The sequence below is a fragment of the Oratosquilla oratoria genome, chromosome 30, assembly GCF_046742065.1.
Source record: "Oratosquilla oratoria isolate Oo_2021 chromosome 30, ASM4674206v1, whole genome shotgun sequence".
Classification (NCBI taxonomy): Eukaryota; Metazoa; Arthropoda; class Malacostraca; order Stomatopoda; family Squillidae; genus Oratosquilla; species Oratosquilla oratoria.
In genome coordinates, this window is record NC_134806.1 from 3,135,523 (window position 1) to 3,149,911 (window position 14,389).

Sequence of the window (14,389 nt, forward strand, 5' to 3'; positions counted from 1 at the left end):
CAAGGGGGGTAGCCAAAATCAAAGGCATGAATCCACTTGTATCCATTTCATCCTCACATACTCCAATGACATTCATCTAACCCAGGTGCCTTAACTGCTCTCATCATTTTAATAATTGCTTTCACCTCATCTTTCCTTATTTCTCCTTTATATTCTTCATTCATCACTGTCATTTTCTTAGCACTTCCCACTGCAACTACCTTTCCTTCCCTATCCTTCTTCACATTTAGCAACTCCCTAAAATACTCTGCTCATCTTCCATTATCATCTCTCCATTTGCACCTTTTACCTTTTCTTTTCTACTTGATTCACCTCCTCTTCCTCTCTTAATTTCCTTCCAAAACATCTTTTTATTACTTTCAAAATTTTCTGTCACACTCTTACCCCCATTTCACATCTTCTCTCCTCTTTGCCTCCTTTATCTTATGCTTTACTTCTCTCTTTTCTTTGTATCTCTCATATGATTCTCTTGTCCTATTATGTAACCAATTTGTGAAGCCTCATTTCTTCTCTTCTACAATCTTCTTTGCTTCATCATCCCACTACTCACTACCCTTGTTTCTATTTCCTCCTGTCCTCCTTGTCCCACACACCATCTCTGCACACCTTGTGACTCCTTCCTTGAAACATTCCCATTCCTCCTCCACTCCTAGTTCTACACTATCCTTCACTCCCTCTCACTCTTCTCTCAGTTTCTTCTTATACTCCTTCTCTTTTTCTTTCTCATTTAACCAGTTTAATTTAAGCACCTCCCTACCTTCAGTCCTTTTCCTCTCTCTCCATCTATCCTCCACTCTCAACTTATCTTCCACCAAAAAATTATCTGATATTCCACCACTCTCTCCCCTTAGAACATGTATATCCAAAACTCTTCCTACTATTCTCCTGGTTACCACTGTATAGTCTATTAAAGCCCTATCTACCACCCTTCCATCCACCACCCTCTTCCTTTCAACTTAGTTTCACTCAATTCCAACACATCCATCTTTCTTCTTACAAACATACTGCCTATCCCTTCCCTTTTACTCTCATCTGTGCCACATCCACACATTAAAAGATCCAAACCTTAGGGTTCTGATTGGAAAACTCCTAGACCCTCTTATGCCTTTGCTTTTTTTTTGGGGGGGGGGGGGAATCTCCCCTTTGGGGCTACAGAGAATAGGATGCCTAGTCCTATCCCCATCCCAATTTTGTCGCCTTTCATGACTCGAGTGGGATCACTCGGTGGCAGTATTCTTTCTCCCCTACCACAGGCTTTGGTGAAAAAGGAAATGAATATTCAGAGAAGTGGTACAGGACAGTATTAAGAGTGGGGCGACAGCATAACAGATGGACAGTCTTACACACACACATTAAATGTAACACATACCACAAACAGAGCCACCTTGTGCACACTACACTTGCCAACACAGACCAGTACACAAAGAATTTCAACTGCAACTACCACACGACAACTCATTCACCCAAAAACTCACCTACACAAAAACATCTATTTATATATCACAGGCTTATTCTTCCTTATAAGGAAGGTAGCCAGCCAAGGCATGCATCCTCCATTACCCGTTCCTCTCCCATCCACCACCCATTGTTTCCCTCTTAGTTCCTCATGGATGAAGGGTCATCCCAGTCTTCTGCCCACTGCATGGGTCAAAAGCAATACAGCACATCCACAGTAGGGCCAGTCACTTCATTTACATGGTTTTACATATACTCTTCTTATTGTTTAGGGGTTATAAAACTTGCCCAAAAATTCTGAGTGGCAAGTCTCACCTGATGGAGGTAGTTTAACTTAAGAAAAGATATTATCTCTATACACAAATTTTTTAGGATAGTAAATAATGACCACTATAATTACACACTTAATGGTATAGAAGAAAATTTTACCTTAAGTACAGGATTGGATTGGGTACATTTGGTGCTTTGTCTTCATATGGTTCAATGATGATCGTAAAACCTAAAGTATATGTTGACACCAAGGTTGCAAAGTTAGCAACAGCAACAACTGGACTTAGATCTGCAATGTCAGTCAGCTCTAGTGTTCTGATAATGGAGGCCAATCGTTCACTACAGAATCTGAGGAGAGTGAAAAAAATTCTATAAGTAATTACACTAACAACATTTGGAAGTCAAAAGCATTTAGCCATAATAACAATATCAATTAATCAATCTGTTACTCTGATTCTATCTTGCAGGAAACCAGCCATGCAGGGGTGAGAGTATTACAATGTGCTCTGTGTCTTTTCAGTAGTGGCTGCATCTGGGACACCCAGAGAGAGTCTGCTGCCAGGCCAATTCTCTGTTAGTAATATTTTAATGTAGAGTGGTGATTTGAACATAGGTATGTCAGTGTAATTTTTACTTATCTTGGAGAAATGTCTCTGTTGGGTTGATTTCTGGAGGAGTTTGATAAAATATAAAATTTATTAGTCTATTTGGGAGTGATTGCTTAGTGATCCGAGTGTGTACTGTATTTGTTTTTGTATGGATGACCTGTGAGGTAATGGGAATATTGGTATATGTTTAAGTAGAATACTAATAGATATAGGGGTGTGTGGAAAATGGTTGTGTACAGATACTCTGATACATGTAAAGGAGGGGGCAAGGGATGGGGGAGGAGTGGGGAGTGGTTGTGTGTAAAAGATATTTTGACACAGCCTGAAGGGATTTCTCCCTGTCTTCTCTATTTTCTGTATGAGGTGACAGAGAGGAGGGGTTGCCGATTAAGTGATGCAGCCTTTCTGTGGATGTACTGTATCTTGTTGCATTGCTTCTGACCCAGGGCAGGGGGCAAGAGACAGAGATGACCCTTTATCCATGAGGAGCTAAGATGAGAGAGAGGCAAGGGTGGTGGATAGGGTGGGAGTGTGTATGTGCCTTTTTACTTGGCTACCTCCCTTAAAATGAGAGAGAGAGAGAGAGAGAGAGAGAGAGAGAGAGAGAGAGAGAGAGAGATGGTAAATAGACTGCTGGAGTAGTTTTTATGTTGCATTCAGTGGGTTATGTTTATGTGAAATGGCGTGAGGGTGAAGTATACACATTTTGATTCTTTCTAAGATAAGTCCTTCCATCAAAATGTGACTTGAATAATTGCCAAGCATTTCCAGGGATTGAACTGAGTCCTCCCACACTTGAGGCATGAATGCTACCCATTGCTCTATGCCGACTCCACCATGAAGAAAACAAGCATAAAAATCAAACAATGAATGCTCCTTTTTGATGCACACTCACACGAATTAGTCCTTGGCTTCTGTAAGATAAAAATAATGGAGTTCAAGTAATGGTATATGTAAAACTTGGTTAAATTACCTAAGAGGCTTTCGATCGATAAATGCTTTGGCTCGGATATCCCTGAGGAACCCAGCTGGTGACTCTTGAATAGCATGTGAAGCTGTCAATCTCATCTTGAGGTAGTCTAATAAACGGCGTAGGAATGATATGAAATGATCAGCTGTGCGGATATTTCCAGGTACATTTTCTAGAAATAGAAAAAACACAAATGCAAGGTCCTTATGATTTGCTAAAACAATGTCAACATACATCAATATCTATGTGTATGCAGTCGCAAAATATGTGCATTTCAAACTAAAATATATAATCTACATTGATAAAAATAACACATTTATATGTAAATAACAATGCAATGATAATTTGCTAAAACAATGTCAACATACATCAATATCTATGTGTATGCAGTCGCAAAATATGTGCATTTCAAACTAAAATATATAATCTACATTGATAAAAATAACACATGTTTATGTAAATAACAATGCAATGATGAAAACACAGGGGAAGATGAGGCAAAAAGGAGGAAGAGGAAGAGAAGGAGGAAGAGTAAGGGAGACATAGGAGGATGAGAGGAGGGGGAGAGGGAAAAGGTTGGGGAGGAGGAGGAAGAGGAAGAGGGGGAGGAAGGGGAACAGTAGGAGGAGGAAAAGGAGGGTGAGGAGGAGGAAGATGAGTAAGGAAGGAAGGATGTAACCTTGTCTAACCACACCAACCACGCACATGATCCACAGACATGTGACATGACACTTGTGTTGAGCAACTCCCTTCTTGCTGACTTCGGTTACCTCAGTGCCTAACCCAGCACTAACTCAGACAACAGGATATTGCTACACGAAGATGCCTAATGTCACCAGAGAAACCCATTAAACCCCCTTTATTATACCTGCCCCTAATATGTTACCCATAAGCTAACATACACATACCATGTCTAACCACAGCCACCAACCATACGACTAAACCCCATATATAAAACTAACACCAATGCCTAGAATTGTGTTCTAACACGTGTCACATACGACAACCCATTAACCCCCTTTATTATTGGACAGCTATGCCACCAAAACTGCCAGAGCTGGTCAGGTCAAGAGCCTGCCAGACGCCAGAGCTGGTCTGGTCAAATGCCTGCCAGATGCGGGTGTGCCCAAGGTCAAGGCCCAGCACTTACTGTATTTTGCCCAAAGGGCCCAATTATAGCCTGTTGTTAATTACCCAGATTATTTTTAATAAATAGAAGAAACTCCAGCTTAGAGTTTATCTCACCTGCATTCAGTCCCCCTTATGTAGCAACCTAAAACAAGGTTACAAGGAAGGAAGAAGACTGTTACTAGCTCTGACACTGTGTTTGTAGCAGGATCAGAGGAGGGATTGAGGAAGTTAGTGACAGAGTTTGAGAAGGTGTGAAAGAAGGAAGCTGAAGATAAATGTGGGCAAAAGTAATGAGATGTACAAGGGGAGAGAGTGACAGCAGGCTGGAAGTGAACATTAACCCCTTCCATACGGTGACGTCTACGTAGGCGTCATGAGGAGCAAGTGAGTGCGCGAGGCTGCCATATCGGCGTCTTGATTATATTTATTGTAGTTGTACCTGCGTGACCCCCATACTTTGTAAACTGGCTTCATCATATTTTCTATGGTTATCAAAATTCATGGGTGAAAGAGAGAACGATCGATACAGCGGTGACTTTATTTTTTATAATGCGAGTATTATGACGCAACATCGTACGTCTGACAGCTAATGCTGCCCGCGAGATTTTTAGCCCAGCATGAAGTGGTTAAGGGTGAAAGACTGGAGGAAGTGGATAGTTTTAGTGTGCAAATCTTGTTACAGTCTAATAAATAGATCTTACCTTCAATGACATCTTGTGGGAGAACTGGGTTAGCAACAAGGTCTGTACGCATTGCAGCATCTCGAAGACCAGCAACTAGTCGTCTGTACTCCTCCTGTAGTCTTGCACTGTCTGACACTTTCAACCTTAAAAATAAATAAATAAATAAAATAAAATAAATAAATGGGTGAAAATCTATCTATATACCAAATAAATGAAAATACATGTTTTATTTTTCCTTCCCCCTATCCAATCCCAACCCAATTTTTCAACAGGAAGGTGACACACAGGGTAATTGACATCTGGAACAAATTGAACAGTGAAACAGTTAATGCCAGAAATATACACGACTTCAAAAGCAAACTAGATGTAGAGAGATACAAAAACAGGTCAACATGAGCATAGCTCCAGTCCCGTAAAATACAACTAGGTAAATACAAGGGAAACACAGGACTTTGAAATTACCTTTATTGGGATTGTAACACTTCACTCGACCAGTATGCACCATCTTCCCATACCTGTCTATACAAATTCTAAACAATCATTTAATAGCCTGAGTTCTCTCTTGCAGGAAAATTATGGACCTACGGTATCCAGCCACAGCCACCAGACTGGCCAATAAATCACTCAGAAAAGGAACTTTGTATTCAGACAATCCATTGTCTTTGTTCTCGCACACAGTGATGGCTTCAACCCAGTGCACAGATTCCACACATTTCCCAACTCCACCTAGAGGTGTGGCCTCAAAGGGCCAGTACCTAGTTTCCACAACAGAGCCAGAACCTCACTGCCTATCAATTTTTTACTTCTTTCTAAACTATCTTAACACAAAAAAAAATTTGTTATATGAAAGCAAGGCCCAAATAAAAATGATGAAAATGTCATGATAGAATCAAAGGAAAAAATGAATGAGGAGTTTAACAAATATTATCTCTCAGTGTCTGGGGTATTTACTGCATGTTATTGTGGCAAAGTAGCGTGCAGTTGATACTTTAGGGTCTATATGGGGCGCCCCTATGGACTAGAGCCACACATCATTTTGTCTGATAGAGGAAAGACACAGCACATCCACAGCAAGGCCGCTTCATAAATTTGGCGACCCCCCCTCTCCGTCCCCTCGTGCATAAAAGGAGAAGACGGGGAGAAATCCCTTTGGGCTGCATCAAATTTTTCCTCATATATACTTCCTCATCCCCCATCTCTCACCCACTCCCCATCATGCATCACAGCATCATCCATATACAACCTTTCTCCATTCACCCCTATCTTCTGTCCTCTCCTGTCCTTCCTCCACAGACATTCCTCTCTTTTGTAATGCCCCTTTCACACGCCCCCTCATGTTCACTCCTTCCACATCTGCCTTCCACACTTCTTTTACTAATCTTTCTTCACTCATTCTTTCTATGTGTCCAAACCATCCTAATACTCTTTCATCAACCCTATCTCCCGGCTCCCTTTCCACCCCTGTTCTCCTCCTCACCTTCTCATTTCTCACTCTATCTAGCCTAGTAACCTCTATCATACTTCTCAGACATTTCATCTCAAACACATTCAAACTCCTTCTCTCTTCCTCTCTTATGTTCCATGTTTCTGCCCTGTACAGTGCTGTTGGCACAATCACTCCTTCATATAACCTCCTCTTAGCATCCATTCCCAGATGTCTATTTCTTATTATACTTTTTAATCCACCAGGGCATTTACTTGCTTCTCTCAATTTACATTCTACCTCCATCCCCATTCCCCCCTTTCCTGCCACATTCGCACCCAAGTATCTAAAACTATCCACTTCCTTTAGTCTTTCACCCTTTATGCTCACTTCCAGCCTGCTGTCACTCTCTCCCCTTGTACATCTCATCACCTTACTTTTGCCCACATTTATCTTCAGCTTCCTTCCTTCACACACCTTCTCAAACTCTGTCACTAACTTCCTCAATCCTTCCTCTGATCCTGCTACAAGTGCAGTATCGTCAGCAAACAACAACTGGCTGCTGATAACACTGCGCTTGTAGCATCCAAAAAGATTTAAGAAGCACCACCAGAAAGAAAAGTTATGGGTGCAACAAACATAAACAAGGCATGTGATAAAGTTCTGACACATACCCTGCACAAATATAATAAAAACAGGACATCTACAACAATGACAAGAAATGAATTACAAGCTTCTTAGCTGATTGACAGTGCAGAGTAGCACCAAATTTCTAAGACTAAAAGACTTTTCATTGGAGTCCCTCAAGGGGCAATACTCTAATCTGCATTATTCATCCTCTTTACAAGTGATCTCCCCACACCACTCATGCAAGCTATCCAAGAAGTCCACAAACAGACATGTCTTATCACCACCTCTCCAGGTACGTGCAGCCCTGGGGGAGCTGGCACCAGGCCTCTGGACTGGACCAGAGAGTCACTTTTTTACAATCTCACTCATAAGATATAAGAATGAAGGAGACTGCATGAGACCATAAGGCCTACATTAGGCAGTGCCGTGTCCCTTACCACTTATCATTCCTATCCATGAAGTTATCTAATCTTCTCTTAAAATAAACAATTATTTCAGCACTCACTAGATGGTTACTAAGCCTATTCCACTCAATAACCAATTATATCTATTAATATGCCAGAAAAGTATGGTAGGGGCTACTAAGCTGGATAGAGTGAGAAACGAGGAGGTGAGGAGGAGAGCATGGGTGGAAAGGGAATCCAGACATAGGGTTGATGAAAGAGTATCGAGATGGTTTGGACACATGGAAAGAATGAGTGAAGAAAGATTATTAACAGAGGTGTGGGAGGCAGAGGTGGAGGGAGTGAACATGAGGGGGTGACCAAGGATGAGATGGATGGATGGGATAATAGGGGTATTGGGAAAGAGGGGAATGTCTGTTGAGGAAGGAAGGTAGAAGACAGAAGATAGGGGTGAGTGGAGAATGGTTGTGTATGGATGATGCTGTGATGCATGGAAGGAAGTGGGTGGGGGATGGGGAGTGAGGGAGTATGTGTGAATGATATTTTGATTCAGCCCAAAGGAATTTCTCCCAATCTCCTTCTTTTCTGCATGAGGGGATGGAGAGAGGGGTGCTGATTAAATTAAGTGGCCTTGTTCTGGATGTGCTATATCTTGCTACATTGCTTCAAACCCAGGGCAGTGGGCAAGATACAGGGATGACCTGTCATCCAGGAGGAGCCAAGAAAAGAGGGAGAGAGGGAGGGAGGGAAGGATGGTGAATGGGAGTGGAGTGTGTGGGGATGAAATGGGTGGGAGTGGATCTATGCCTTTGACTTTAGCTACCTCCCTTGTAAGGGGAAAAAAAGCCATTGGTATATGTATGTCTTCCCTGCATCACTCTTGTTAAAGCCCTTGACTCAAGTGAATACCTCTATCACCCCACATTTTTTGTCTTTCCAGATTGTGTAAATTAAGGTGCCTATGCATGTCTTTGTATGGTATTTCCAACACTCTCTCTCCTACATCTCTAGTTTTTCACACAAGGAGGTTAGTACACCAGCACCTCCCCTCCCTTTTTTCCTATTGGTTGGCAGAAGACCAACCCAGTCCACTACACTTGCCCCACCTGTTCTAAACAGATCAACTATGTGCACATGTCCAACAAATGCAACACTTGCCACACATTGTTCCATAAAAAAAAAAAAAAAAAAAAAAAAAAAAAAAAACTATCTTTAATCCCCACAGGCAGGGGATAGGTGTGAGTAGAAAATGGTTGTGTATGGATGATATTCTGATGCATACTGAAGGGATTTCTTCCTGTCTTCTCTATTTTCCATGTCAGAGAATGAAAAGGAAGGATTGTTAGGCAAATGAAGCAACCTTGCTGTGGATAATCTTGTTGCATTGCTTCTGACCAGTGCAGTGGGCTAAAGACAAGGATGAAACTTCATCCACAAGGAACTAAGATGAGAGGGAACCAGTGGGTGGTGGATGGGAGTGGAATGGGTAATTACCTAGTTGTATTTTAAGGGACGAGAGCAATGCTTGTAGTGACTCATTTTCGTATCTCTCCACATCCAGTTTATTCTTAAAATCTTGTATAGTTTTGGCACTCACTGTTTCTTCATTTAATTTGTTCCAGACATCAATCACTCTATGTGGGAAGCTATTTTTTTTAGGTCTCTTCTGTAACTGTTCTTCTTTAGTTTCTTTTTGTGTCCTCTTGTTTCTCTTTTGTCCCACTTTAATAAGTCGTCCTTATCGAGAATTTCCATCCCTTTCATAATTCTGTAAATGGTCAACAAATCACCTCTTTCTCCTCTCTGTTCCAGTGTTGACAGATGTAATTTCTCCAATCTTTGTTCATATGTCAGATTTGACTGTGTATGTGCCATTTTTGTTGCTGCTCTTTGGTTTCTTTCCAATTTTCTTATGTTCTTCTTTGTGCTAGGTGCCCACAGTGTTGCAGCACATTCTAGCTTAGGTCTTATCAGTGTAACAACTATTTTTCTAACCATTTCCTCATCTATGTAGTCGAAGGCCACTTTCATTGATCAGTTAAAAGTCTCTCCAAATAATTTATTGACATGTTTATCAGGTGTCAAGTCACTTGAGATGATTACTCCCAGGTCCCTTTCTGAATTGACTTTTTTTACTTCTTTGTTTCCAATTCTATATTGACCCGATACTCTATTTTTGCTTTTTCCAAATTCCATTATGCTACATTTCTTAATGTTGAAGGTCATCTCACATCTCCGACTCTATTCCCATATTTTGTCTAGGTCTTCTTGTAGTGACATGCTATCTTCTTCTGTTCTTACTCTCTTGAGTAATTTGGCATCATCAGCAAAGAAGTTCATGTAACAAATTACTCCCTCATCCATATGATTTATATATATGGCAAACCGTAACTGTGAATTTACCGGATAAAGAATTACCATATCAGGAGGACTCACTGTACCTTTATTTCTTTCATTTTGGGCGATCTTTCTTGTTGTCCATCTTTCCAAAAATGTGAGCTCTCATTGTAAAAACAGACCTGAAATGTCCGATCATAACTTCAGCTATTTCTGTGTCATCTATATATTCTTTATCTCCTTCACGCAATTTTGCTATTTCATGTTTATCCTTTAGTTTTTCATTTATGTATTTGTAAAAGAGTTTAGGTTGATCCTTACATTTGTCTATAATATATTTTTCATAATTTCTTTTTTCTTTCCTGTGTGTGTTCACGTATTTGTTCCTAAGTTTTATGTATATTTGCCATTTGGATGTTTTTTGTCTTTTTTCAATTTTTTCCAGGTTTTGTCTCTCTTGTCTCTAGCCTCACTACACCTTTTGTTATACCAACACTTTTTATAAGTCTCTTTTCGTTTCTTTTTTGGCACAAATTTGTCAATTTCTTTCTTGTACTTTTCTTTGAATATGTTCCATTTGTCTTCCATCTTTGTTCCCTCTTTAGAGAATTTATTCCAATTTTGTATTTTGGAATTTTTTTCTTAGTTTTACAAAATCTGTTTTGTTGTATCTTCCTTCTCTATGTTTATTATTCCTACCTAAATTGTTCTGTTCTTTTAATTCAAACTCTATTAGTATATGGTCACTCTTTCCAACAGGTGCTTTATACTCCATTTTGTTCACAATATCTGGTTCAGAGGTTAATATTAAGTCTAGTTTTGATGGTTCTTCATTGTTTCTATATCTAGTATTTTCCTTAACCCATTGTGTTTGGGTGTATTCGATGGTCATATCCAGTAGAATGTTGCTCCAAAGTTCTTCTCCCCCTTTTACTATCATTTCTTCCCAGATTGTATCTTTTGCATTAAAATCGCCCATGATTGCTATGTTTCCACCCTCTTTCTGTAATTCGTTTAGCACATGCATGCCTTGGCTGGCTACCTTTCTTATAAGAGGGAAGAGGCCCTTGGTATGTAGCTAGATAGACCACCTAGTACAGGAGTTAATGCAGATTTATATTATGAACATGAATAAAACAGACTAGATAAGTATTAGCCAGTATGGATAAGGTTAAATGTGTTAAAGATTATAGATAACTAAGTAAACATGATGGAATACGTTACCCTTGAACATGCTCCTGAAGATTTGTTATGCTTGTTTTCGCCTTATCCAAGATTCTTCTGTTGATTTTGATACTCATCGAGTCCACACAAATATTATCTGAAATGTGGTAATACATATAGCAGAACTACCAAAATAGAAATAAAATTACTCTAGATTATTTATGAACAAGATACCTACCCTTAAGGAAATCCATTTCATATAAATCTATTTCTATCTATTCATACACCCAAGAGATTTTTCCCCCTTATAAGGGAGGTAGCCAAGTCAAAAGGCTACTCCCACCCTTTCCTCCCTCTCATCTTAGCTCCTCATGGATGATGGTCATCCCTGTATCCCATCCACTGCCCTGGGTCAGAAGCAATGCAGCAAGACACAGGACACCCACAGCAGAGCCACTTCACTTAATCAGCAACTACTCCTCTACTCTACTCCTCCCTTTCCTGCCACATGCAACCCCAAATATCTATAGCTCTCCACTTCCTCCAGCCTCTCTTCTTTAAGACTTCCAACTCAATGCCATCCTCTCCCCTTGTACATCCCACCACCTTGCTTTTACCCACATTTACCTTAATCTTTCTCCTATCACCTTTCCAAATACCCCTAATACCCTCTCTGGCCTTGCCACAAGAACAGCGTCATCAGCAAACAACAACTGGTTCACCTCCCACTTTTCTCCATTTTCTTTAACCATCTCCAGCCCCCTGCCCATTACCCTAGAGGGTTCATACAAATCACCTAATTACTGATATAGGGACTTCTCTTAAGGAAGCAAATCTTCTTATATGGATGACTAGAAAACAAGTCTTCAAACAAGGGTCTGTATAATGCTACAAGTATTGGTGGTTCGTTTACCTTCAGGAAATATTGATGAAATGAATGAGAAAATTTATAATTACATATAGAAGAATTCAAGTGATCTGTTGCCCAGGTTCTCTCTTGCTAACACTATACAAGATTTTAAGATAAAACTTGATGCGGAGAGATACAACGATGGGTCACCACGAGCATAGCTCCCCTCCCGTATATTACAACTAGGTAAATACATCAACAGACACAAATTAAAATATTTAACAAGAAAGTAACAGTAACAAGGACAGTTATGATAACTACAGACATAAAAAGACATTCAATAAAGTCTACAGATATATTCTATCATGAAAGATCATAGAGACAGACAACAACAACAAAATTCTCAACTGGAACAAAGTGTAGAGTATCCCAAAACAACTAATTATCTGGGATCAAAAGCTTGTACAATCAAGTGCTCTAGGGAACAATACCTTCACCTGAACTATTTATCAACCTCTTCATGAGCAATCCGCCCCCATATCAAATCTGGAGTATAACATCAAACTGCTAACCTAAACAGATGACCTAATGAAAATAACCTACCACTACAACTAAATAACAGCTGCCAAGAACATCCAAACAAGTTCAGGTAAACTAGGATGGTAGCTAAGATAAAACAGAATGGAAGCCTCGCTACCAAAATCATCAATGACATTACTCACCTGAGACAACTGTGAATTAAAGAAACATCCAGGGGTTAAACTGAATGGCCAACTTCTCCCATTTCACAGGAGCTCTTAAATCCTGGGCCTCACTTTTGATAATCACATGTCCTTCACCCCATACATCAAGGGCCTTACAGTGAAAATCGACAAGAAAATAACCATACCAACATCAGTAGCAAGCACAGGACTTAGTCACCAGAAACATTAATCACATTCTACAAAAAGTGTGTAAAAACCACACTCAATTATGCCTCCCTGGCATGGATTCCTAATTCAAGAAAACAAAGACATCCTATAAACTACACAAAACAAGACATTACAAATAATTAAATACAATACATCCATGGAAAAGCACATTCACACCCAGATCATTCAACAATCTCATTCCAAAACCGAACAAAGACCCAACAATCCCAACATCGCACCGCCCAATCACACTTCTCTGCACCCCCTCTAAAGTCATTGAACGCCTAATACTTAAACTTGTCACACCATATATTCCCCTTGCTGACTCACAACACGGTTTTAGGCCACTACACTCCACAAACACTCTTCTGACAAACCTCACACAAAGAATTTTAGATGGCATCAATTCAGATAGGCCCCACCACAGAACACTTCTTATAACATTGGACATTAGTAAAGCTTTTGATGCTATCCCCCGCCACAACCTAACAAATAAAATATATAACACAGACATGCACAATAACACCAAAAGATGGCTGGCCAATTATCTGGCAGGCAGGAATGCTCATGTGTCATATAATGGCCAATCATCGCACATCAGAAACATTAAGAACGGAGTACCACAGGGCTCAGTTCTATCCCCCACATTATTTAATCTATACATGCATGACTTACCCACGCCAGACACCTCAGAAATACAAATCTCTTCCTACGCAGACGACATAACAATCACATGCACACATCGTAACACAGACAAAGCTGCAGAAATAATCCAGCCTTACCTTGACACACTCAACACATGGTTCATCACAAACAGACTCAAAATAGCTCCAACCAAATCTACAGCAACACTTCTCACCAACTGGACAAAAGAACACAAATACATACCTCATCTCTACATCAACAACACTCTAATACCACACACAAACACACCGAAAATTCTTGGTGTAACATACGATACATCCATGTCTTTCAAACAACACCTCACAAACATAAAAAACAAATGCACACCTAGACTTAACGCACTCAAGTCAATCACTGGAACAACATTTGGACAAAACAAAGAAACTAATATAACAATATACAAACAATGCATACGCTCAGTGATGAATTATGCGAGTCCTGCATGGGCTCCTAATCTCAGTGAGACACACCACAACACCCTTCAAATCATACAAAACAAAGCCCTAAAAACAATTACAGGCTGCACAAATACATCACCTACAGACCATTTACACCATGAAACAAAAGTCCTCAAAGTCAAGGACCACCTCGACATGAGAGGCACACAAACACTTGCTGCAGCCACCACAAACACATCACACCCGCTACACTACATAGCAGAACACCCACACACACCAAGAAACATTAAAACTACACCCATAGACCTTTATTACACACAGATACTCTCTTCTCTTCCTCCACAACCACCAAATACCAGCCTCCGGAAACATATTCATAACCCCATCACTCACCGCTCCATTAACACACTGAAAGACAACACACTGCTACATGCCAGACCCCCTGATATCCACCCTTCTGAATCCTCTCTC

General features: G+C 40.2%; 1 protein-coding gene across 1 annotated transcript in view; it reads right to left on the reverse strand.

The window, feature by feature from the left end:
• Xpd (general transcription and DNA repair factor IIH helicase subunit Xpd) overlaps positions 1–14,389 on the reverse strand; it is a 45,901-nt gene that overhangs the window by 21,057 nt on the left and 10,455 nt on the right. The window contains exons 7-10 of the mRNA XM_076212437.1: positions 11,136–11,232; positions 5,136–5,260; positions 3,307–3,475; positions 1,885–2,073 (exon numbers count right to left, since the gene is read on the reverse strand). Of these exons, the coding sequence (XP_076068552.1) occupies positions 1,885–2,073; positions 3,307–3,475; positions 5,136–5,260; positions 11,136–11,232 (580 nt within the window). The remainder of the gene's footprint in view (positions 1–1,884; positions 2,074–3,306; positions 3,476–5,135; positions 5,261–11,135; positions 11,233–14,389) is intronic.